This window comes from Atta colombica, unplaced genomic scaffold (assembly GCF_001594045.1).
Source record: "Atta colombica isolate Treedump-2 unplaced genomic scaffold, Acol1.0 scaffold164, whole genome shotgun sequence".
Lineage (NCBI taxonomy): Eukaryota > Metazoa > Arthropoda > Insecta > Hymenoptera > Formicidae > Atta > Atta colombica.
The window spans coordinates 553,917-576,864 of NW_017259255.1; the positions used below are offsets into that span (position 1 = coordinate 553,917).

Sequence of the window (22,948 nt, forward strand, 5' to 3'; positions counted from 1 at the left end):
TGTGTGTGTGTGTGTAGTTCAAACTATATTTATAACTGGATTATATATTGCACAGTAATGATCACAACAAGCAGGTACTTGGTACATAATGTAATTTTTGATGTACCATATGTCAATACTTATTAAAAAAAAAAAGAATACCGCGCCTCTAAAGAGAGTTTCTTTCGCCTAATATAAAATCCGCTTTTACTAATATTCTATTTTATGTGATAGGAACGCAAGATTGTTGATATGCCATGGCATGAGCGAAATGGCGAAGGGACAGAAAAAGAAGTACCCTATTATCATGGACTACCGACGAAAAGAACGCCTATTAAAGGTAAGATCAATTACAGTGGGCAATTACTAATAGAATATAATTCCGTAGCTTGTGCACAGATAACTGTGGTGTTCGGTATGTATTGAAGAGATCTACAATCACAAGTTGCTTGAAAATTTGTCCTAAATAAGTCGGAATGTTCATGATACCGTCAAACGCGACGTTGATCAAAACATTAAAGCTAATAATTTATATAATACATTGGAATTGAGAAATATATATGTGATTAATATCGTAAGTCAAGATCTAATCTTGATAGTTACAAATTTTCTTGCAATATTGCAAACACCACAGCGATGCATTGGATTTTATCTGGATTCAAGAAGCGCACTTTCCGAGCCGACTTTCTGGCAATCACTTTATCGTGATCACGTGTCTAATTTTATTTTCCACAACACTACGTTTTACACAATTTAGGGTGATCAGCTAACTTCTGGACTAAATCTTATCATCGTGGAGTGCATTACTTGACAAAAAGTAATGACATATAAGATAATGTATATAAAGCATTTTGTGCTATTACTTACAACTGAGGTATATACAGAATGTAATAGAGTAATCGTATCAGACTGGTTTTTCAAAAAAATGTGTATTTTATTGAAAAATGTTTTAGATAAAAGTTGTAGAGTTTTAAGTAGCGCATTACATAGCATAGAATTAGTATGGTCTTGGATAGTGTTAAGATAACACAAAAATAACTTAGAAATTTTTTAATGAGAACCTTCGTTTTTTTTATTGCATATTATTTTAACTTCAAGAACTTTTTAAAGCTCTATAGTAAAAATATATTTTATTAGGTATTTTCCTAGTTATAAAGTTTGAAAGTTACAGTACAATCGACAATAGAGCATTGTCTAGAGATGTCCAACAGCTAAAACCTTTTGAATGTTGTTCGAGGTAATGACTTTACTGACATATCAATGATTATTAAAGGTTATTTCTCTTATGTTTATTTTTATTTTCATTTTTTATTGCAAAATTGAACATAAGAAAATGTAACCTCGATGTACGTGTTAAGATCATGACTTAAGGCGGAAATTCGGGCACGATTATGGAATGCGTGCGGAGAACCGCTGCGCACATAAATGAATTGGGTGCTGAAGTGAAATAATATTTTGGCTGGCAAACGACCTATTCAATATAAACAAAGCGCATAGCGTGCATCGCTCCGAATTTATGCTTTAGTCATGACCTTGAACAATAGTCATAAGATTTTAGCGTCGATTAGATTTTATCAGTCGGATATCTTGAACAATGTCGGCGATATTGTGTATTTTCAAGTATCATAACTTGGAAAGTACTTAATGAAAAATATCTTTCTCATAGTGTTTCAAAAAGCTCTCGAAGTCTTAAAATGCAAAAAATAAGGGTTTTATTTAAAATTTCAAAGTGACTTTTATATTATCTTAATAGCGCTATCCAAATCACACTAATATTGCTATGTAACCTGCCACTTAATCTTATAAATTTTGTTTGAAACATTTTTCAATGAAATGCATATTTTATTTTTCAAAAAACCAGATGATATGATTGCTTTGTTACACCTTGCACTATACATATTTATGTGTAAGTTTGGTGAAGTTATGCGAAGAAAGTTATTGCTATAATTTATATATTGAAAATGTGTTATCTTTTCAATATTATTTATTTAAAAAAACATTGTATTAATGTTTGTAAAATATACTGCAAATGCCTATTTTATATAAACTTGAATATATAATTATGTTACAAGTCATATTCGCTAGGAAAACTTTAAATCTGGGACATAACAGAAAATAAGCAATTGCAATATATTAGTATAAAAATATAATGTATTTTTATTTATCCGTGTGTGTGTATATATATATATACATATATATATTTATATGCATTATTATTTGTATCATGTATAGATGTTTCTGAGAAATAAAATTGATTCTTTCTTTCCTTTCCTCCCTTTTTGTTTTTGTACAGATCATCGTGGGAATATACAAGGAAATTTAATGTAATTGGCTATTTATATCGAATATCTTTTAATATATTATTTTTGTTTTCAGTAACATGAATGTGTCATGGCAGAATATAAGGTCATTCTTTATGAACTTATAATGTTTATCCGCTTCGAAGCTTAAATAGTGCTAACTGCAGACTTGTTTGATTATAGGGCTACAGTTCTTCAGTGCGGCAACAGCCTGGTACTGTAAACTTTGTGATTCCTGGATAGGCGATCTTCATTGTGCTAGTCTACATTTGAAGTCTAAACGTCATTCTGAGAATTTCTCTGTAAGTGATTTTTTTCATAGACTGCTTTAATAATAATTGGATTAGAGCAAAAGATTTATCTTATAAGATTGAAAACGTAATTATACTTATAAATTATTTTAAATAATTGTTATTAATCAAAATAGTTATTAAACAAAATTTTTTAATGAAATTTAGTAAAAAGATCATTTGCGTAATCTTTTTTTTTTTGCACCAATTCTATATGTCAGATACAAATAATTTAATTGAATAATATATTGTTTAGCGCTTTGTAGAGCAAAATCCACATTGGGAAACCGACTGGATGGCCGATAGAGAAAAGGCGTTCTCTGAAGATAAACACAAACAAATACAGTTGGAATTGCAGAAACAGAAGGATGACGATCCTCCGACAAAATCGAAAAAATCGAAGAAGAATAAAAAAAAATCAAAGAAAGCCAAGAAACGCAGAAATAGAAGCAGCGCTAGTGATACATCAAGTGAGTCAGAGAATTCTGATACAGAATCTGATCAAGATACTACCAAAAGTATACGTGTAGCCATGCGAAACAAGATTAAAGCATCTACGCAAGCGATTCTGAATGAGGAGATAGATTATCAACGTATAAAATTGAAAGGACATAACTGGTCGAAAGCACCACAAATGAATCAATCACCACTACCTGAGCAACATCCGTCAGAGGCGGATGACAGACAACTCTTGAATTCAATCAGAGACAAATTGAAAGCCAAACAAGAGGAGGAGATGAAAAGTCGCAAGCATCACGATAAGATAGAAGAAGAGGATTTACAGCAAGACACTTATTCAAAGAAATCGGAAGATTTGGAGGCTTGGGGTCCAAAGGAACCACCCAAACCTTTCTGGATAAAGAAAGAAGAAGAAAAGCAGTCACAGCCAATTGTGACAAATAAACCAATCGAATTACCGAAACCAGAAGAGATGCCGAAACCACACATGGGATTCTGGACTAAGCAACAAGTGAATATGACAGTAAAGCCGCCCGAAAATAAATCAATGGAGAAAGAAGACGAAAGAGACCGCGATAGGGATCGTTATAAAGATGATCGTGATCGCAAATACAGTAGATACGAGAGGAGAAGCCGGCGCGACAGAGATCGGGATAGGGACAGAGATAGGGATAGGGACCGTGATTACTATGACGATCGTCGAAAAAGGGATAGGGACAGAGACAGCAACGATTCTCCAAGACGTGATAGAAATTGGCGTGACAACAGTCCCAAAAGAAGCTACGACAAGTACAGTAAAGATAGACGGGGAGATAATGACAATTCATCGAATGATGAATCCAAATTTGACAAGAAATCAAGCGAGTCAAAGTTAAAGAAAGGTGTCATCTCGAGCAAGAAATCTGCGCCACAAGTAGCAACTAAGGGCAAGTTACCGTTCATCGGAAGATTACCTCTATTTAAGAAAAAAGCCGAAGAACCAAAGTTACCAGAGAAAGATATTACTCCGCTGCCCTATCAACAAAGCAAATTTGAGGACACGCCGAAGGTACCTAATGAAATTATCAATCCACCTGGTGTTGTACACATCACTAAATTAGCTACCCCAGTAAATTTGAATAACAGCAGCGTTACAACTTCACTGGTAAGCAAAACTAACAATCAGCCTATGAAGATTTTGGTGGCACCTCCGCCTCCTGTGCTGAACGAGACCAAGCCGACCCAACAAGTAGTTGATATGGAATTAGATGATCAGTCTGAGGAAACAGTTATAGAGGAGCAGCCGATAGTAGAGCCACAAAAACAGCAGCAGCAAACTTCGACCGTGTCGAAATTGCCGTTACCTTCGCATCCACCGCCACCACTGAATAGACCACCACCCAGTTTTACTCCGAGCCAACAACAACCAGCAGTGCAGAATAGACCGCCACCAGCGCAAAATACACTACCGACGCCGCATTTTACGCCAAATCGACCGCCTCCACCATTCATGTCAAATCCACCGCCTTTTGTTCAGGCACCACCAAGATTTCCACCTCGTCAAGCTGTTCCACCTGCTACTTTCATAACGCAGCCGCCACCGATACCAAATGCAAACTTCGTACAGAATCATCAAAATCCACCGCCGCCGCCGATGCCAACAGTAGTAGACTCGGGCGCTGTAGTGCCACCACATTCCGACGTGACTGAGATACCAGAACCGTCGGAGAAACGTTCGACAGACCCGAGCATTCCATTGCCGGATGATCTACAAGAAGCTCTTAATATAATCTTTCCTAAGGAGGAGACAGCGGAAACTAAACAGCAACAACAGAGCCAACAAGAATCTAACATCATGTACTCTTCAATGTACAGTATGTTGGGCTGCGTAGGATACGGCCCTGAATATATGGATCAACCACCACCTGAGATCATGCAAGAGGCAGAAGTGGATACACAACCCGGACCCGATGATCTTCGCATGCTGGGCATTGATGAGGGAGATACAATTTTGTAAATCACACTCGCGATCTATGAGTTTATATCGATGTATTATGGCGCTCCTGATTCACATACAGGAAAAGTTTTGTTCTGCAATAGAAAAGGTTGATCTATTGTTGATCCACTTATCATTCATTTCAATGTCTGATAGGTATTTTATCATTGACTATCTCTCATGTTTTGAAATCGAATGAGAAAAAAAGAAAAGTGACAAAAAAGAAAAGAAAAAAGAAGTAATTATGATAGATAATCTTGAAATATTGTGAATATAAAGCTAGCGCCATGAATTATGACTAAGTCTGGTACTAGCTTAAGCGGTCTGTAAAGATTACTTAACGATATACAGTAGAATTTACAAATTATCCGCTATATTATATTTGTTAACATCGTAACTGTCTTCGTTTTATAATATATTTTCATCAGTTTTGTTTTGGAATTTATGATAAAGTATTGCACAATCGATATCATTTAACATCAGCGACAGCAACGATTGATATATAATAGTTTTAAACTTTGTCTATCTTAAGGTTCCTAACTAATTATTGTGATCACATTGGGTCATTATCGATATTATAATCTAGAAATGACAAGAAGTTTCTTGCATGCCATTTGCAAATTAAGAGAATTGAATAAAACAAAATAATGAGAGATCACTTTGAAACACTTATATACAAATGGGCCAAAGCTATTCTTATCCTTTCTGACAATTTACATCAATAAATAGTCGTAATAAGCATATTAAGTGAAAATAGGCGCCTATTTTTTTTATGACTATTAACTGTCAGAAGGGATAAAGATAGCTTCGGCCCATTTTTGCAAAAGTTTTAACGTGATTTCATTATGTTTCATTTTGTTTTATCCTCTTTATTTACAAATGGCATGCAAAAAATTTCAACGTGTCATTTTTCGCTCATGACATTACGATCCAATATGACTGCAGCAATTAATCAGGAATCTTAACAAAAGTTATAAGCATTTGTTGAAAACTGATAAATCTGAATAACGTTATGGAATGTTACCAATGAATAAGTCAAAAAATAAGACCAGATATGTGTGTAATATCAATAAAAAACGCAATTCCACATCATGTATTAACATTGATATTGTATATCTTTGATAAAATCCGGAACTTCAGCTATATATGTACAATACACTTTCAAATGTAGAAGAAATATTTAAATTGAGTATTTATAATATAAAGATAATAGATTTGGAATGTAAAATCGTAACATTACGAAACATTTACACTGCGACATTTTTCGAGACATTTTTAAATCTTTTTTTTTATCATATGTTAAAAACAATTCTTTTTAATCTTTCTGTTTTAAATTCAATCTTACGATCGATTCCTAAAGGTAATATCACATTGCTTCTACTTTGCAAAGTTAACACATCATATCTATGAAATACAATATATTGCGAAATCGTTGAAAGTTGAAACTATCGTCAAATATAGGTCACATGGCACTATTTCTTAAAATTCTTAAATATCCAATTTTACTCAAGTTTTCAGTACTCAAGAAATCTCGATTTTAGATTTTTTTTTTTTTTTTTTTTGTAAAAACGCTTAATCTACCACAGCATTGATTAGCTTAATATAACATCAGAATGAACTTTTTTCGATTAAAATTAGTTTATAAATGCGAGAAATGCATAACAATGCAATGTTCATAAACATTGATTAGTACCAAATTGCTATCGATAATTGTATTAGGCAGAGCGTCACAATTCGATAAAACGCACTCGAGTGCATAAAAAAATTAAATCGTGCTTTATATAGTTCAGCGATGTGTAATTAATCCTACGTGTCCAATCTATCTTTTTCGCAGTCAAATGGAATGTAAAAACCAATGTATAGAATCTTACGTGCTACGAACATTATTAAAGATCTACTTTAGGATTTTTGTTCGTTATCTACGTAGACAATGGATGGGAAATATAATTCGTAATGCGAACACGGCGGTGTAGTATAACGATCCCGTCATTTCGATGAGTCCGTACTTTAGATCTGAAGTACTAGGCCTGCGCTGGAAATGTTATCTCCGCCACCTGCCGTCTGACTAGCTTGTGTGCAAACCAATACAGGAGCGATGCACACCTGAATAGAGATAGCCTCTTGCTCTACCTTTAATATCTCATCCCAACAAGATACTGGTTTATCGATGTTCAATGCTATTCGAGTACCGTCAACGATAGATGTCGAGAAACTATCATCCATGATCAGTGTCGCTTTGTTCACATCAACCTACATTAGAAGAAATAATTTTAAAATCATTGAACGCGCGTAGGACAGCACATTATGTGTCTGACAGTTTCTAACATTTCATTCGAAAGAAAATTGTAAATTTTATAACTATTTGAACCTATCAATATTAGTAATGATACATTTATGAATTGTTCTTTATACATATTGTTATTGTAAAAGTTATTTATATGTAAATAATACTTACATTACTCGATGCACATACGTGTCTATGTGCAGTAAGTGATGCTTTGGCTGCAGCAGCCATGGTATTCTTCCAAATGGAATCCTTGACGGTAAATATAGCTTGATACGCTAGCGTGTGAACGTGAATTCTCGTAAGCTCTCTAGAATTTGTGATAGACTTGCCTCTCAGACGTATGAGTTTGAACAGTGTTCTCATTTGATCTAACACTGTTGCGACACGCGGAGTCGAATTGGCCACCAACGAGATATTACCGTAATACATAGTATTGTACAAATTCGCTATTTCTTGTTCATTCATTCCCAAACTATCAGCGAAAGGAACTACCAGGTCACATAGTTCAAAGAGCAATTTATCCTCGGCAAATGAGGCCATCTCGAAGTGAATTCTAGTAGAGCTCGGACGATCTAACATCTGTCGCTTTACGTTCATTAACAGATTCTTGCGTTTGTCTGTAAAATTGCGTAAATGTAAAGAAATTATTTTATTTTGTATAATCATGAATATGCTCGAAGAAAAATTACCTTCTCGAAATGGATAATTATCCATCATTTGGAGACCGCTGACTACCAACAAATCGGGATCATATGTTCCCAGAACTTTGTCGAAGGCATTAAATGAACTAATCATTGGATTATTCACGTCGTTATGAACAATGTATCTAGAAAAAGACAAAAGAACTCAATTCTCCATCAGTTGATTACGTATTTATCTTATTACTGTCATTTCATTATCAATTTATCAGCACCTGTTTGCTCTTGCGCTGGAATAAGGACCCCACACTTCACCATGCTTATATTCCATGATAAGATGAATATCGTCACGTTTCACTTCCCCACCTACTATATTTATCACCTGTGGAATCATCTGATGTAAGGATCTGGTCATTTTAGCTGCAAGAGTTACATCACATCCCTCTCGCGCGAATCGCATCGCCATAACTGCTGCATTTCCTCCAATTGTTGAGTAAGACGACGGAAAGGAACGTGCTTTCGATACCAATTCATCGAATAAAGTTCTGTTTGCCATATAGCGTCTATGGAGAAAAATTTATGTCATTCTATACAAGATAGCTGTAATGATTACATGATTATAATGTATGATACAGAATGATTTAAAAATAATGTAATAAATCTTGACAATCATTTGAGAACATTTATAACTAAATGAAAAATTCATAATTGCTTAAAAAGTAATTGCGATTTTAATATGCATATTTATTCTATATTCTATGAGATGTTCAAATCTTAGCAGAATAATTTTGTGAATCAAATGGATTTCTAATATTATTAAATATTTTTTTATAACATAATTCATATTAAATGTAATTGTTAAAATTTCTGGTGAAAAAATTCATATCATCAAAAAATCATATTTTTAAGAATTTGTCATATTTAAAATTTATAAAAATTTCTGAAAAATAATTTTTTTTCAAATTTTATAAGTTTTCTCCAGAAATTAAAGAAAAATTTTAAGTGTTAGAATTCATAAATACGAAGAATTCAAAAGATATAGATTTCCTCAGCATTTTTAAAGTATTGCAATTCGTATAAAAAAATCTAAGAAATTTTCTAAAAAATTTATAAAATTATACAAAAATTTTGAAAAATTTTAAAACTTACACAAAAATTCTGAAAGATTATAGAAAGAACATTAAGAAAAATTTGTTCCATGATTTCATTAAATATAATTGATTTAAATAGATATAATTAATACTTAAAATAATATATTTTAATAATTATCATTAAGCAACGTATTTTCTGCTATGTATACTTCTGGGCTATCATATGTCAAAACAATGATAAAACTCAGATAAATCTTACTCGGCTGCAGCTCCATGACGAAAATAATAAGCGAAGCTCTTGAGTAGTTCAAGCTCAGTGTTGATCTCGTCAAAGTGTTCAGGTCGGCCGATCTCATCCGAATATCCTAGCAGATGTTTCGCGTCAATGAAGACATCGGTGCACACGCCATAACCTATAGCGACTTTTGGTTTTCTGGTAATGATATACTTGTTTTCAAGTGTCTCGAGGCCATGTAACAAGGTCAACAATCGTTTTTGCAGGATGTCGTCGGTATTGCGATAATAGATCGCCGCCAGCACGATTAGCACGGTGAGGAACGTCCCAAATCCTAACCTTCTCTTATACCCCATTGCTATAATCAACGCGAAGAAATGTTTCTGAATCCTAACCTTTTGTCGTACTTTCGTTCCCCAACCTGTCCTAGCTTCCTCCCTCCCAGATAAAACGTTAAACGCGCAAATGCCACACAATTGACCGCGAAATATGCATACGTGTACAAAAAGCATTATTGATTGTCTCGCCATTTGTGCGCGATGTTTTTCTTCCGATAAGACATATCGCATCTAAATTAAATATTTGTATACCATGATTATTATCAATAAGATTCACCAAATCATTGCTTTCAAAGTTACATATATTTTTTTAATTAAAGGAAAGTTAAGACAAAATTTTTTAAAATTTTGACATTTTTAAGTCATTTATTGAGCAATAGCATTGATATAAATCTTATGTGATAATATAATATATCAATTTAAAATATAAAATAAAAATATTTTCTTTACATAAAAATGTCTTTATTATAATAAAAAATCTTTAATATAATGAGAAATGTCTTTATTATAATGATAATACAAAAGTTTTATGATTTATTTAGAAAAAGATGATTTATAAATATTTTTATTATCTATATAAGTACATGCAATATGTAAAAAATAGTTTACGTCATAAAAATTTATTTACAATAAGTATAAAATTTAAAAACTTATTGTTAGGAATCAAACAGTCAGCATTCTATAATCTGCACAGAAAAAAATTTATATTTATATATTGCGCGATATATTACACATAAAAAAATTTTTTAAATATTAAAATACTTATACTATACAGAAATACTTATACTACACATAGAAAATTGCAATAATTACATATAAATATAATTAAAATAAAACGATATTCAAATATAAATTATGATATAAATATTTCTTGTGATATTTGGATTAAATTGGAAGAGCAACAAATATGTAAAAGAAAAAAATATTATGTACAATATTCTATGATTTGTATCCGTATAATTAATGCAATTGTTCAATTATCTCTGAAATCTTACAAAAGGTATATTAGGTCATTCGTACTATGTTTTTTTTTCAGAAATAGATAGTAATCAGAAGTTAATGAAAAAATTTTTCATTACCAAATTAAGCCTCTCTTTTAGACAAGAATTTATAAGAAATGATGTATTTTTTATGTTAACAATAAAAGATTTTAAAAACTTTTTTATTTAAAGATGTTTCATTTCAACAGACATATTTAATATCTTATTCATCTGGGTTTAAATAAAAAATTTAAAGTAAATTAAATTAAATGTATAATTTTCTAACTTCATTTCTAAAAACTTAAACTATCTAGTTCATAGTGTAGGATTTGAGCTTAAAAATTTTAATTTAAATGATAAAACTTTTGATGTCTGGTGAATAAATGAGTGACTCGAAATCTATGACATTTCCTTTTTTTTCTCGTAAATTATATAAGTGATAAAAAAAAAGTTAAACACAAATTATTTGTTTTTGGGAATACAATGTCTACTCAATCTATGTCTCTATTAAAAATTTCATATTTGACTCAGGTTTACTTTCGATAATTTCCAAAAAAACCAAAATGCCGCCATTTAGATAGATTGATAATAAAAAGGAGGATGTTGAAAGAGGCCGATTTTTGCCCATAAAGGTATAAGAAATAGTGATTTTGACTTCTTGAATACGATAACGTTAATAAAAAAATAATGATCAGAAATTGTGGAAAAAAGGAGGATATTAAAAAGAGGTTGATTTTTATCCATAAAGACGTAAGTAAAAGGAATAGTTTTCTATAGATTTTGACTTCCTGAATACGATAATGGTAATAAAAAGTTCGCAATAGGGAACATCTTGAAAATTGAGCATAAACATAAACAAAAAACACTATTTCTTTTACTTACATTCTTTTAGACAAAAATCGTATCTTTTTTATATTCTCCAAAAAAAGATAGATTTTTGCCTAAAAAGATATAAGTAAAAGAAATAATATTTTTCGTAGATTTTTTTGATTTCCTGAATATGATAAAATTATTAAAAGTTCGTGGCACTTGAGGAACATCTTGAAAAGTAAATAAGAATATTGAAATATATCATATTTATGCTCAATTTTCAAGGTGTTCCTTATCGATTCCGAACTTTTTATTAATATTATCATATTCAGGAAGTCAAAATTTATAAAAAACACTATTCCTTTCACTTACACCTTTATGAAAAAAAAATCGGCCTCTTTTTAACAACCTCCTTTTTCCATATTTCCGATCACTATCCGTTTTTAAGAAAAAAGGGTCGTACGGTGATCTAATATACCCTGTATATAACTTTATCTTGTGTTGGCAATATTTCTTGTTTTTCTGATATCTCTCTTTCTTCATCAGCTTTATTTTTTCCATGTGATTGCTTCATATGCTTCTTAGAAAGCTAAACGTTTTATTGCACAGCTTGCAATGGAGAATCTGTTTCGCTTTATCAGGAATTTATATAGAATTAGTAATTTGGCAAAACAAAAATAATTATACTTGTATTATTTCGTATTTAATATTAGTATCTATATATAGCATTCATTCAAAAGAAAGACAGATTGAGTTATACATTAAAAGAATCTAATAATATTCATCCATGCCGATTGCTGTAGTTAGTAATTTTTTGATTAGCTCTAATATTCCATTCAGATGTATTAATATCTTGTCTCAAAAAAACAAGATATTAATTCGCCAAGAGTCATATTTCTTTTATTCCTTATTTTTCGTATGGAGGCGCATATGCTTTTTTAAATTATCTAGTCGATTGCATCGGCGATCGCAGTAATCACACTTGTAAGGCATCAAATTGCTATGCACTACCACGTGGCCATTTAGATGACTAATCTGCTTAAAGCGCTTGCCGCAGATGGTGCAGGTATACGGACGCTCGTTCATGTGCGCTGACGAGATGTGCGTCTGCAGATTCGTCTTCCTGACAAATGTCGCCTTGCATACATCACACTCGAATGGCCGTACATTCGCGTGGATTGCCAGGTGTGACTTGAGTACATTCTTATGCTTGAAGTTCTTTTCGCATAAATGACACTGAAACGGTCGTTCGTCGTTATGTACCTTTTTGTGCACCGACAGATGTGCCAATTGCTTGAACATCTTGGCACAAATCTCACACTGATATGTACGACCATCTTCATGCGCGGCACTGACATGACGGCGCAAAGTGTCCGCCAGAGTATACCGTTTACCGCAGATCTTGCAGCAGTACGGACGTTCGTTGGTATGCGTCAGCAAGTGGCCGTTAAGGTTGCGCTTCTCAAGGAAACGTGCACCGCAAACATCGCACTGATATGGCTTTTCACCATTGTGCACGTACATGTGCTTCTTCAACGAGTTTGACAGACTGAAACGTTTTGAACATATGGTGCACTGAAAACGACGCTCGCCAGTATGTACCAACATGTGTGACTTGACATGACCAGCTTGCTTGAATCGCTTGCCGCACACCTTACAGTCATAATGACGTTCCTGCGTGTGCGTGAATATATGTCGCTCTAGCACACTCTTCATTGTGAATACCTTTTTGCAGATATCACATTCAAACAGACGATAAACATCGCGTACCTTTGATGTCGTTGTCGTGGCGTCGCTTTTATGCGAGGGTGTATGTTGCTTCAGCAAATCTAGCGAGTCGAACTTTATGCTGCATACTGTGCACTGGAATGAACGATAGTCATGATGGGTCAGTGAGTGTTGACTGAGATGACCCAGTTGTTTAAAACTCTTTTTACATACTTCGCATTCGTACGGTCGTTCATTTGTGTGCGATCGCATATGTCTTTCTAGCACGCTCGGAAAACTGAATTTCTGCTTACAAAACGTACACTTTAGAGGTTGTGTCTTTGATACACGATTCTCCGCGGGCAGTTTCCGTCTCCCGGTTTGGTTGGAGCTCTTATTGTCTTTGCCAAAGGATTCTCTCGTATCAAGCGACAAATCACAATTTTCATTCATTTTGAGATCGGACGTTTCTTGTGTTAGTTGAATCATAGATCTTGTATTAGCAATGTTTCTTGTTTTTCTGATTGGTATCTCTCTTTCTTCAGCTTTATCTTTTCCATGTGATTGCTTCATATGTTTCTCAAACAATCTCAGAACGCTAAACGTTTTATTGCACAGCTTACAATGGAGAATCTGTTTCGCTTTGTGAATTCTTATGTGGTTTTTCAAATGCCCTATTTTCATATATTGCTTTTGACAGTACTCGCATTTGAGGGATTGAGTATCTTCTTTTGATTCATTCTTTATGACTATTTTATCGGTAGATGTTGAATCCATCATATGTACATTATTCAGATCATCATTCTTCACGATACAACTAAGAATATTTGCATTGTTGGTTTTTGTATTTTGATTCTGTGTATCTCGTATATTTTCGTTTTCTTCGCACTGCTGAAACATTCAAAATAGAACAATTTCAATCATTATATTATGTTTATAATATTGAGATACAACATTATACATTATATTGCATTATTACATTGATATTATTTGATGTACTCTGTGTGTCTTCCATCATTGCAGCCTCACCTCCATCCATCTTATCCGACAAATGTTTAATCCATTCTTCTTCTGTTGTCAAATTTTCTGTATCTTTTCCTATACCTTGAAAATTCTTGCGTGCATTTTGTCTGAACAATACGTCATATGGAACTCTGCCATTCTGATAGCGATACGTAGTGTTATGAACAATCTGTATGAAGTTCAGTCCCTCGCACCAGGTTCTAGTTGGATTTTTTTTCATCCAAGATTCAAGTGAGCTCTTAAAATCCCTGTAGCTAACTTCGCACTTAGACGTGTCTCCATGCAGTATGAATAAATCATGCCACATCGAACGTAGTTCACATACAATTTGTTCAGCAAACATACGTCCATTGCCGCTCTGTAATACTTGTGGTGCTCCTATGATCCCCAATACATCTAATAGATTCGCCGCAACCTCTTTAGCTGTATTGCTACGGAGAGCCTTTAGTACAACAAATTTGGAAAATTGATCTTCATAAACAAAAAAATATTTATAATTCAATGTTGAATCAATTGTCATCTCTATTACGTCGATGCGACCTTTATTATACAATTTCTCTGAATCATCAGTCAATCTTTTGGATAGTTGATTTAAAGAATCTATTTGACAGGGCTGAAAACACTACAAAATACGTAGAATAGTTTTAATTAGATTTTTAGTACATAAAATATTTTAAATTATATATCATATAAGATAACAATATCTATTCTTAAATTAAATGTCTAATCTCAATACTATTGTAGTATTTAATAATAATAATAATAATTTTATTGCATGTACTTATAAATTAGATAAGTAATATAGAAAGATTTAAATGTTATAATTCATTTACTAGATAGAGTAAAATTAAAACTTACTGTTGGATCTAAATAACTGTTCTGTTGTTTGATTTCCTTATTCTCTTTAGACAAAACTTGCAGATGCATGATTTTGTTTTGTGCAGATTGCTGTGAATTCAGAGTACTTTGAAAGAATTCTGCTTCTTGCTTTATGATTAAGAAATCTTGATTTTTATCTTCCGGTAGCAAGTGGTCGAAAGAATTGTGCATATATGTATTTTGTGATATCCATTCCACACTTAACGGCATTTCTTTGTTCATTATTATTTATCATATGTTGTACTTAATATTGTGTAGAAATGAAAGAAATGTTCCTCTGCTTTCTGTACCATTTCCTGTAATTAATCAACAGTTTTATTATATAACTATTACATGAAAAGGAAAAGGTCTTTATGAACATTTTTTCATTATGAAAAATAAATAGAAACTGATAAAATCAATATTAATTTACTTCATAATGGTTATTTTTATTATGGCTTAGGTCCAGTTTTTCATTTTCTGATTAATTTGTGGTTAATCTGATATTTTATCTAAGGCTTTCCATTTGATGATGCAAATTGACACAAATCAACAAGTGTCATTCTGTCTTTATTACTCTCTGAATGTCAAGAAAGATGTTTGTGTCAAATTTTGTCTAAATGGAAAGCAACCTATGAGTAAAGCCTATTGGGTGAAACATCAGACTAACATATCCACAAGTTAACCAAATGAAAAATTGGGCCTTATAAAGATTAATTCAAAACTGTTACTCCTTTACGTATTATATAGTCTTACATGTCAAAAATCAAGCCGGTATAATGGGACATACAATCATTCTCAATCGAAAAATTAACCTATAACGTCACATAAATTTGACTTGTATCGATTCTCAGTTACTGTTTATTTGAAAAAATTACTTAATTGAGATTTATATATCACATTAAATTATCCGCATCCTCTCGTGTATCTTGTTTTGCTTTAATCGGAGAGAAACCTAAGAGCGGTCTCTGATCTCCCCGGTTTTTTTCGTAACGCTTATATCAGTGCACCAATTCCAACGTCCATTTTTGCCTTTAGAAGTGCTTAGAAGTCGGTTAGTCAACCGATCGATGACTATCCTTTAAACTTGCTTCTTCACTGATTACAGACTACTGATACCGACTCATTGTAGAACTAGGATTAGAACTAATTCAGAATCACACAGTGGCTGTGACAGATTTCCTAACCTGAGTCTGGATTCTCGATAAAGATCACATAATGCATACGAAATGTATGAAAAACTGTAGCATACGTATATATATATATATATATATATATATACATATAATATACATACATGTGTAGCAAACGAATCGATGAAGATTATAATTAGATCTATTCGACTTGCTTACACTTTTTACACTCAGCATCTTCGCTTTCTCTCTTTTTAGCGCTAATATATATCTATCTCATTTTAAGTGTAAAAAGTGTAAAAAAGTGTAAACAAGTCGAACAAACCAATTCTTTGACATAACCTTTCCCTTGCATTTGTTTACGCAGCGGTTAGTATAGCAGCGCATAAATATTACTTTATCCTTGTTGTTCACCGAGTATTAAACAAAGATTAAATGATACTCTCTGCGCTAATCGCTGCATAAACGAATACCCTTCGCTTTTAGGGACTCCGCATAATAAAAGGAATAGGGAACAGAGAACACAGAATAAAGCTGGAAACACAATGAAAAGTACAGGCAATAGGAACAGAGAATAAAAAATTTCAATCTATCAGAAAGCGTCCATTCTATTATTCATGATTTCTGATTATTTCCAGCTTAAGGGTCTCCGCACAATAAAAGGAACAGAGAATAGAGAATAAGAATTTCAACCTATCAGAAACTATGTATTTCACAATACATGATTTCTGATAGATTGAAATTCTCTAATCTCTGTTCTCTATTCTTTCTTTTATTGTGCAAAGCCTCTTAGGCCGGAATCAGACTACGCATTGAAGAATGAGAATAAATATTAAAGATTGAAATTTTACCAGGATAAAGAAGTTTTGGCTCTTTTTGTTCTGATTGATCAAATTTCAATCTTTCAATCTTCAATCTCATTCTTCAATGCATAGTCTAATTCCGGTCTTAGGGTGAAATCACACGGGAATCAACATGCGGGATAAAGGATGCGTGATTCGAACCAATCGTGAGAAAGATATAGGATAGAAAAAATGCGGAGAGCGCTGATTGATTGCTCGAATCGCATCCTCTGTCCCGCATGCTGATTCCCATACCGTGATTTCATCCTTAGATATATCGATGATCGAAAGAATCGAAAAATATGCAGAAGAATCTCAGTCAGAACTGATAATGAAATCGACATCGAATCGATGTCGCTTCCATCATTTTTGACTGGAATGTGCGTGCTTTCCTGGCGAAGGATGTAGTATTGCTTAGCACTGATGACGCGAGAAATAAGAAATACTACCGAAAAAGTTCGAGAATGTTCTGGAATCAAAGATCAAAGAAAGTCAGAAGTAACCTATCTATATCGACTTGATCGGACGTGTTATTGTGTCATTATTTTTGAAAAGTGTAACCGGCTTCAAACGCGCAACTGAGTTTACCCTACTCTTTTAGACTTTCGTGTTCTGCATATTATTTTTTGTTACTCATCGTATAAGCGGCATTTTCGATTCTGGCCGTATCGATATTCTGTGTTAGAGTCGGAGCCATTCTCACAAAAAAGAAGAGGGTCAGAAGCAGAAGAGGGAGAAAACACCTCCAACATTTCTTCAAACTTGTGATGATCGCTGTATTGTACAAACGCGTTGTGTCTAATAGTATCAATTAGTAGTATTTGCAATTGAATTTGCCTACAAGTGTCTTGAAACATTCCTTTAATTTGTATCACGTACACGCTAGTTTTATTATTATCAACTTGATCTCGAAATTATGATTTGTTCATCATCTACATACAAACTTTGCTAATCACATAGAGGTGCGATTACGTAGTGTTAGAAATAGCATTCAATAAAATGAAAATGGAAGAGGCAATTGGTATGGATTAACTAATAAGAACTTATTTTTAATCAATTAGGACTCCTATTCTTGAAAAGAAACATAATTTTGTTGATTTTGAAGTACGGAGGATAAACTGAATAATTACTTGAAAAACTATACATACTATAATCTGAGAGAAATCTGAGAGGACATGAGAGAGGCTCAAACCTATAGATAGTTGAAATCACTAAAATAACTAAAATCTATTAAATTAATAAAGATTTCAATGATTTCAGCGATTTATTTCCATTAGGAGCACTGTAAAAAGATGGATATTGTTAGGTTTATTTGTGTTACAATATGCCCTGCCATAGTTCCTACTCACTCTAATGAGTGCATTGGAGTGAGTAGGAGCTATGATAGGAGCATGTTGAAGCATGCGATGCAACCTGTTGTATAGTTAACATCCACTTCTTCAGAGGGCGATAGTGCGCAGCAGCATTTTGCGATTAGGGGTTCTGCACAATAAAAGGAACAGAGAACAGAGAATAATTTCAAGAGAGTATATTTTACAATACATGATTTCTAATAGATTGAAATTCTTATTCTCTGTTCTTTGTTCCTTTTATTGTGCGGAGATTCTTACAGGACTGTCATGTCCTCTCTCTCTTTCTCTCTCTCTCTCTCTCTCTCTCTCTCTTTCTCAGGTTTCTGGTTTAGTATACGTTACGTATCATAGTATATCTCTAAGTCTATATTCAGAACACGTTTACGATGTAGCGTGCTAACGTACTGTAATGGATATTTTCCATTTGACATTCAGAGAGTGACAAAGATAGAACACTTGTGTCGACTTGTGTCATCAAATGAAAAGCACTCAATTTACATGCATACTATATAATAGAATTTTAGATAAAAATGCGTTCTGAATACAGGCCCTAGTTTTTTGTATACTTTTCAGGAATAGGGTCCAGAATCTTTTCCATTTTTGTTTTTATTTCCTATTTCTTTATGATGTGACGTATTCTAATTCGATCTTGGATATCATGATTTTGCAGATACTCATTTCATTAAATCATCATCGCCTACAGCTTCAGGAGTGAGATAGTGATTAGTGAACAAAAGAACGATCTTTTTCACCTTATTAATAATGGAGTCTGAGAGCTTTATTGCTTCTGTGTAATAAACGAGAGACATATTGTTTACTCGAGTTTCGTTTTTTCCGCGTCATAACGGCTCGAGCCCGCCATTGGATTCACGCGGGAAATGTTCTGATTGGCAATCTATACAGTGAGTGTAAAAAGAGTAGTGCCAACACATGTGTTGATTGGCTCCGCCATTTATAGATTAACAGTTAGAAGATTAATAAAAAAGAGGTTAGGACGAGAAATTGCGTCATAAATATGTACTGCTGATATGTACTTCCGGTTAATTGGCATCACTCTATACTCACTCTAGTAATCCAATTAACGCCACATAATGTGATCATTTTTTCAAATTGAACAGTGCGATTCTCGCTTCGCGATAAGTGAATGCACGCTTTGAAACAGAATTCAAAATCGAAGTACAATAACATTTTTCTACATAAGATTCAGTGTAGCTTTCTTCGGCTTAAAGTGTTCGTGTTTTTAGCGTCGTGATTTGTACTTTCCGACTTATGTTCGACTTGATCAGCCTTAGTTCTAGAATGTCTGTGACTCAGACTTGTTAAACACGTCTTTTTATTAAACATAAATCGAAGCTATCTTGAAAATCTCAATTAAGGATATAATAATGGAAGTCACCTTCTATTGATTGATAATGTTTTTTACAGTCCATGACAGGCAATTAATTTGTTGATCTTGCAACTTCCACAATTGTATAGAGCTGAAGACGAGAATATCGATCTTTATAGTATTTGATGAACAATTAATAAAATTCTTTCGATTAGTCAAAAAAGCTTTGAAACATTTATAGCGCAAAGTAGAAAATTTTGAGTGGAATTCATCGCGTGATTTCATTTCTGTAGATTAAAGCGAACAATCTTCGTATTTTTTACAAAATGGAAAAAAACGAGTGCAGTGATCTATAGGATCTTTCAATAGGGACGCTCGAAATTTGTTAGACTATAGTAGCCATGTTGTTAAAGTGACATCTGTCAAATTTGTTGTGAATTGTTTAGTAGTGTATGGCAAATCACCATGGAAGATCATAGTGTTGAGCAACGTATGCAAATTGTAAAATTTTATTATCAGTGCTCCGTTCGAGAAACGTTACGTGATTTTTATCCTCGCCACAAGCGTCCTGCCGAGTCAACTATTCGATGTTTGGTGGCCAAATTCGAGTCAACCGGTTCGATAAATAATCAGCCAACACCAATACGTTGTTGAAACGCAAGGTCTGCTGAAAACATCGTTGCTGTGCGTGAGAGTGTACGGGAAAAGGCGGTCAATTTCTTATCGTTCACAAGAACTTGGCGAATTTTGCGTCGGGACTTGGGTCTGCACCCTTAAAATTCAACTGACCCAGGAACTTGAGATAAACAACCATAGACAACGCCGTGTGTTCGCTGATTGGGTTCTGGAGCAGTTGGAAGTTAACCCAAATTTCGCCAAACAAATCATCTTTAGCGATGAGGCCCATTTTTGGATAAATGGTTATGTGAACAAGCAAAATTGTCGAATTTGGGACGATACCAATCCACGCGAGATACATCAGCTCCAAATGCATCCCGAGAAAGTCACTGTTTGGTGCGAATTTTGGTCTGGCGGAATCATCGGTCCGTACTTTTTCCAAAACGAAGCGGGCGTTGCCATAACTGTCAACGGCGAGCGCTAGATCGATGATACGCAACTTCTTGTGACCTAAAATGGATGATATGGATACCGATAACATGTGGTTCCAACAGGACGCTACGTGCCACATGCCACGATGGACATTCTGCACGAACGATTTGAGGGCATGGTTATCTCGCGCGGCGGCGACGTGAACTGGCCACCGAGATCGTGCGATTTAACACCTTTAGACTTCTTCCTTTGGGGCTATCTTAAATCGCAGGTCTATACGAATAAACCGCAAATAATTGATTTTTTCAAAGCTTTCAAAGTTAACATAACAAACGCCATCCAGCAAGTTCAGCCAGATTTATGCGAGAAACTCATCGAAAATTGGACCGTCCGAATACGTGTTACCAAGCGAAACCACGGCGGACATTTGAGCGATGTTATATTCCATACTTAATGCCATAAAATATTCTTTCAAATAAAAAAAAATTGAGTGGATATCTCACACATAACTTGTTTTATTTACATTTAAAAATCGAGCATCCTTATTGAAAGACCCTTTACATATGAAAGGTTTAACGCCGAAAGAAATCAAAACCGAGTTGGATAATGTTCACAGCACATCTGCACCAGCATTTGCGACTGTATACAATTGGATGAATGAATTTAAACGTGGTCGTACATTCACACGTGATACACCTCGTTCGGGACGTCCAATTGAGACTGCTACGCCAGAAATCATCGGTAAAGTTCACGTATTGTTATTTTGACTGATCGACGAGAGAAAGTGCGCGAGCTTGTTGAGGCCACAGGCATATCACGTAGCATAGTGATTTCAATTTTGCACGAACAATTGGGTATGAAAAAATTATCGACAAGATGGGTGCCGCGTTTGCTCACTGTGGATCATAAGCGCGATTGTGTGACAATTTCAAAACAATGTTTGGAGATGTTTCAACGTAATCCAGATGAATTTCTGCATCGATTCATTACTGTGGACGAAACAAGGATCCATTACTTCACACCCGAGATGAAGGAACAGAGTTCAAAACAATGGACTTCACTGGATGAACCAGCTCCGAAAACCGTAAAGTCGGCTGGAAAGGTGATGGCCACAAATTTTTGAGATGCACGCAGTATAATTCATATCGATTACTTTCCGTCGAAGCAGACAATCAATAGTGATTATTACGCAGCTTTATTGGACCGTTTCAACATTTTGAAGAAAAAACATCCCCATTTAGCCAAAAAGAAAATACTTTTTCATCAAAACAATGCACGGGTTCACACGTACCCGGCACTGATGGCCAAATTCAATAAATTTCGCTACGAATTGCTTCCCTATTCAGCATATTCGCCAGATTTAGCTCCCTGCGACTATTTCCTGTTTCCACATCTGAAGAAATGATTCGGAGGAAAGAGATTCATCACCAGAGAGCAGCTCAGTGCCGAAACAGAGACTTATTTTGAAGAGTTGAACAAATCATTATTCGGACAGTTTGAAAAAGTTGGAGAATGGTTGGATCAAGTGTATCGAGCTGAAAGGAGACTATGTTGAAAAATGAATCGATCAAAAAAAATGTATTTTACTATGTTTTTCTAAAAACTTATTGACTTGCCCTCGCATTATTCAAAAGATCGAAAATTGAAAATGGAATTTTATTTGTGAAACTTTTCAGGCAGTTGTATCATGCACAAACTAAAGTTCTTGCAGAATCTGTATTTGCTAAAGAAAGAACAAATTTCTTCATTAGTGACATTGGAAATACTTCTCTTAAGGGAATGGCTTTTATGATTCCAACAATCAATAAAATTATTTTTGGAAGGAATACACAACTTTATTTTGATTTATGGAGACTGACAGAAAGTCTCCGTTCTCTTCGAAGAAATTCAAAGATAAATCAAAAGCAGTCCATTTTTGATAAAAAAAATCAAAGCCTGCAGATTCTATTGCCGAACAAAAAGACATCTTCAAACGGATTGTTACTGGTTAAAGAGAAAGAAGCAACTTAAGACACCGATTTCTGCCTCTTCAGTTATCCTGAACTGAAGAATCGTCAGTGCAGCCAACTCTTCTGAATTTCATTGTAATGGATTTTGGTTCTACAAGGAATGAGAAGTTCATTTCCATAAAGTTTTCGAGGAATCGAAAACTTTGATGTTATTCCGAAGATGGGTCGAAGATGGGTAAGTAGTCAAAGAAAGAATTCTGCATGACGCATCTTCCATGACGCATGTTTTATTTCTTTTGCGCAAGCGAGCGCGTTAATAACTGCA

General features: G+C 34.0%; 3 protein-coding genes and 1 pseudogene across 4 annotated transcripts in view; 2 read left to right on the plus strand and 2 right to left on the minus strand.

The window, feature by feature from the left end:
* The window catches only part of LOC108686146 (zinc finger matrin-type protein CG9776-like), a 9,452-nt gene extending 3,357 nt beyond the window's left edge, over positions 1–6,095 (plus strand). Inside the window, exons 7-9 of the mRNA XM_018191276.1 lie at positions 214–319; positions 2,463–2,581; positions 2,826–6,095. Of these exons, the coding sequence (XP_018046765.1) occupies positions 214–319; positions 2,463–2,581; positions 2,826–5,024 (2,424 nt within the window). The 3' untranslated portion in view covers positions 5,025–6,095. The remainder of the gene's footprint in view (positions 1–213; positions 320–2,462; positions 2,582–2,825) is intronic.
* A 471-nt stretch (positions 6,096–6,566) lies between these two features.
* On the minus strand, positions 6,567–9,610 carry LOC108686145 (ADP-dependent glucokinase). Its single transcript, XM_018191275.1, has 5 exons — positions 9,279–9,610; positions 8,204–8,491; positions 7,980–8,116; positions 7,459–7,907; positions 6,567–7,253 (listed from the first exon to the last, which is right to left on the minus strand). The coding sequence occupies exons 1-5, from the start codon at positions 9,608–9,610 to the stop codon at positions 7,011–7,013; spliced, it is 1,449 nt and encodes a 482-aa protein (XP_018046764.1). The 3' UTR covers positions 6,567–7,010.
* Positions 9,611–12,219: 2,609 nt separating this feature from the next.
* On the minus strand, positions 12,220–16,092 carry LOC108686098 (zinc finger protein 665-like). Of its 2 annotated transcripts, none has more exons than XM_018191187.1 (4): positions 15,871–16,092; positions 14,971–15,287; positions 14,069–14,734; positions 12,220–13,980 (listed from the first exon to the last, which is right to left on the minus strand). In XM_018191187.1, exons 2-4 carry the CDS (start codon positions 15,211–15,213, stop codon positions 12,283–12,285), a joined length of 2,607 nt encoding a protein of 868 aa, XP_018046676.1. In that variant the 5' UTR covers positions 15,214–15,287; positions 15,871–16,092; the 3' UTR covers positions 12,220–12,282. The 2 variants fall into 2 exon arrangements, with proteins under 2 accessions (XP_018046676.1, XP_018046675.1); XM_018191186.1 differs by having other exon boundaries at positions 15,849–16,092.
* Positions 16,093–20,819: 4,727 nt separating this feature from the next.
* LOC108686077 lies at positions 20,820–22,236 on the plus strand (annotated as a pseudogene).
* Positions 22,237–22,948: the final 712 nt, after the last annotated feature.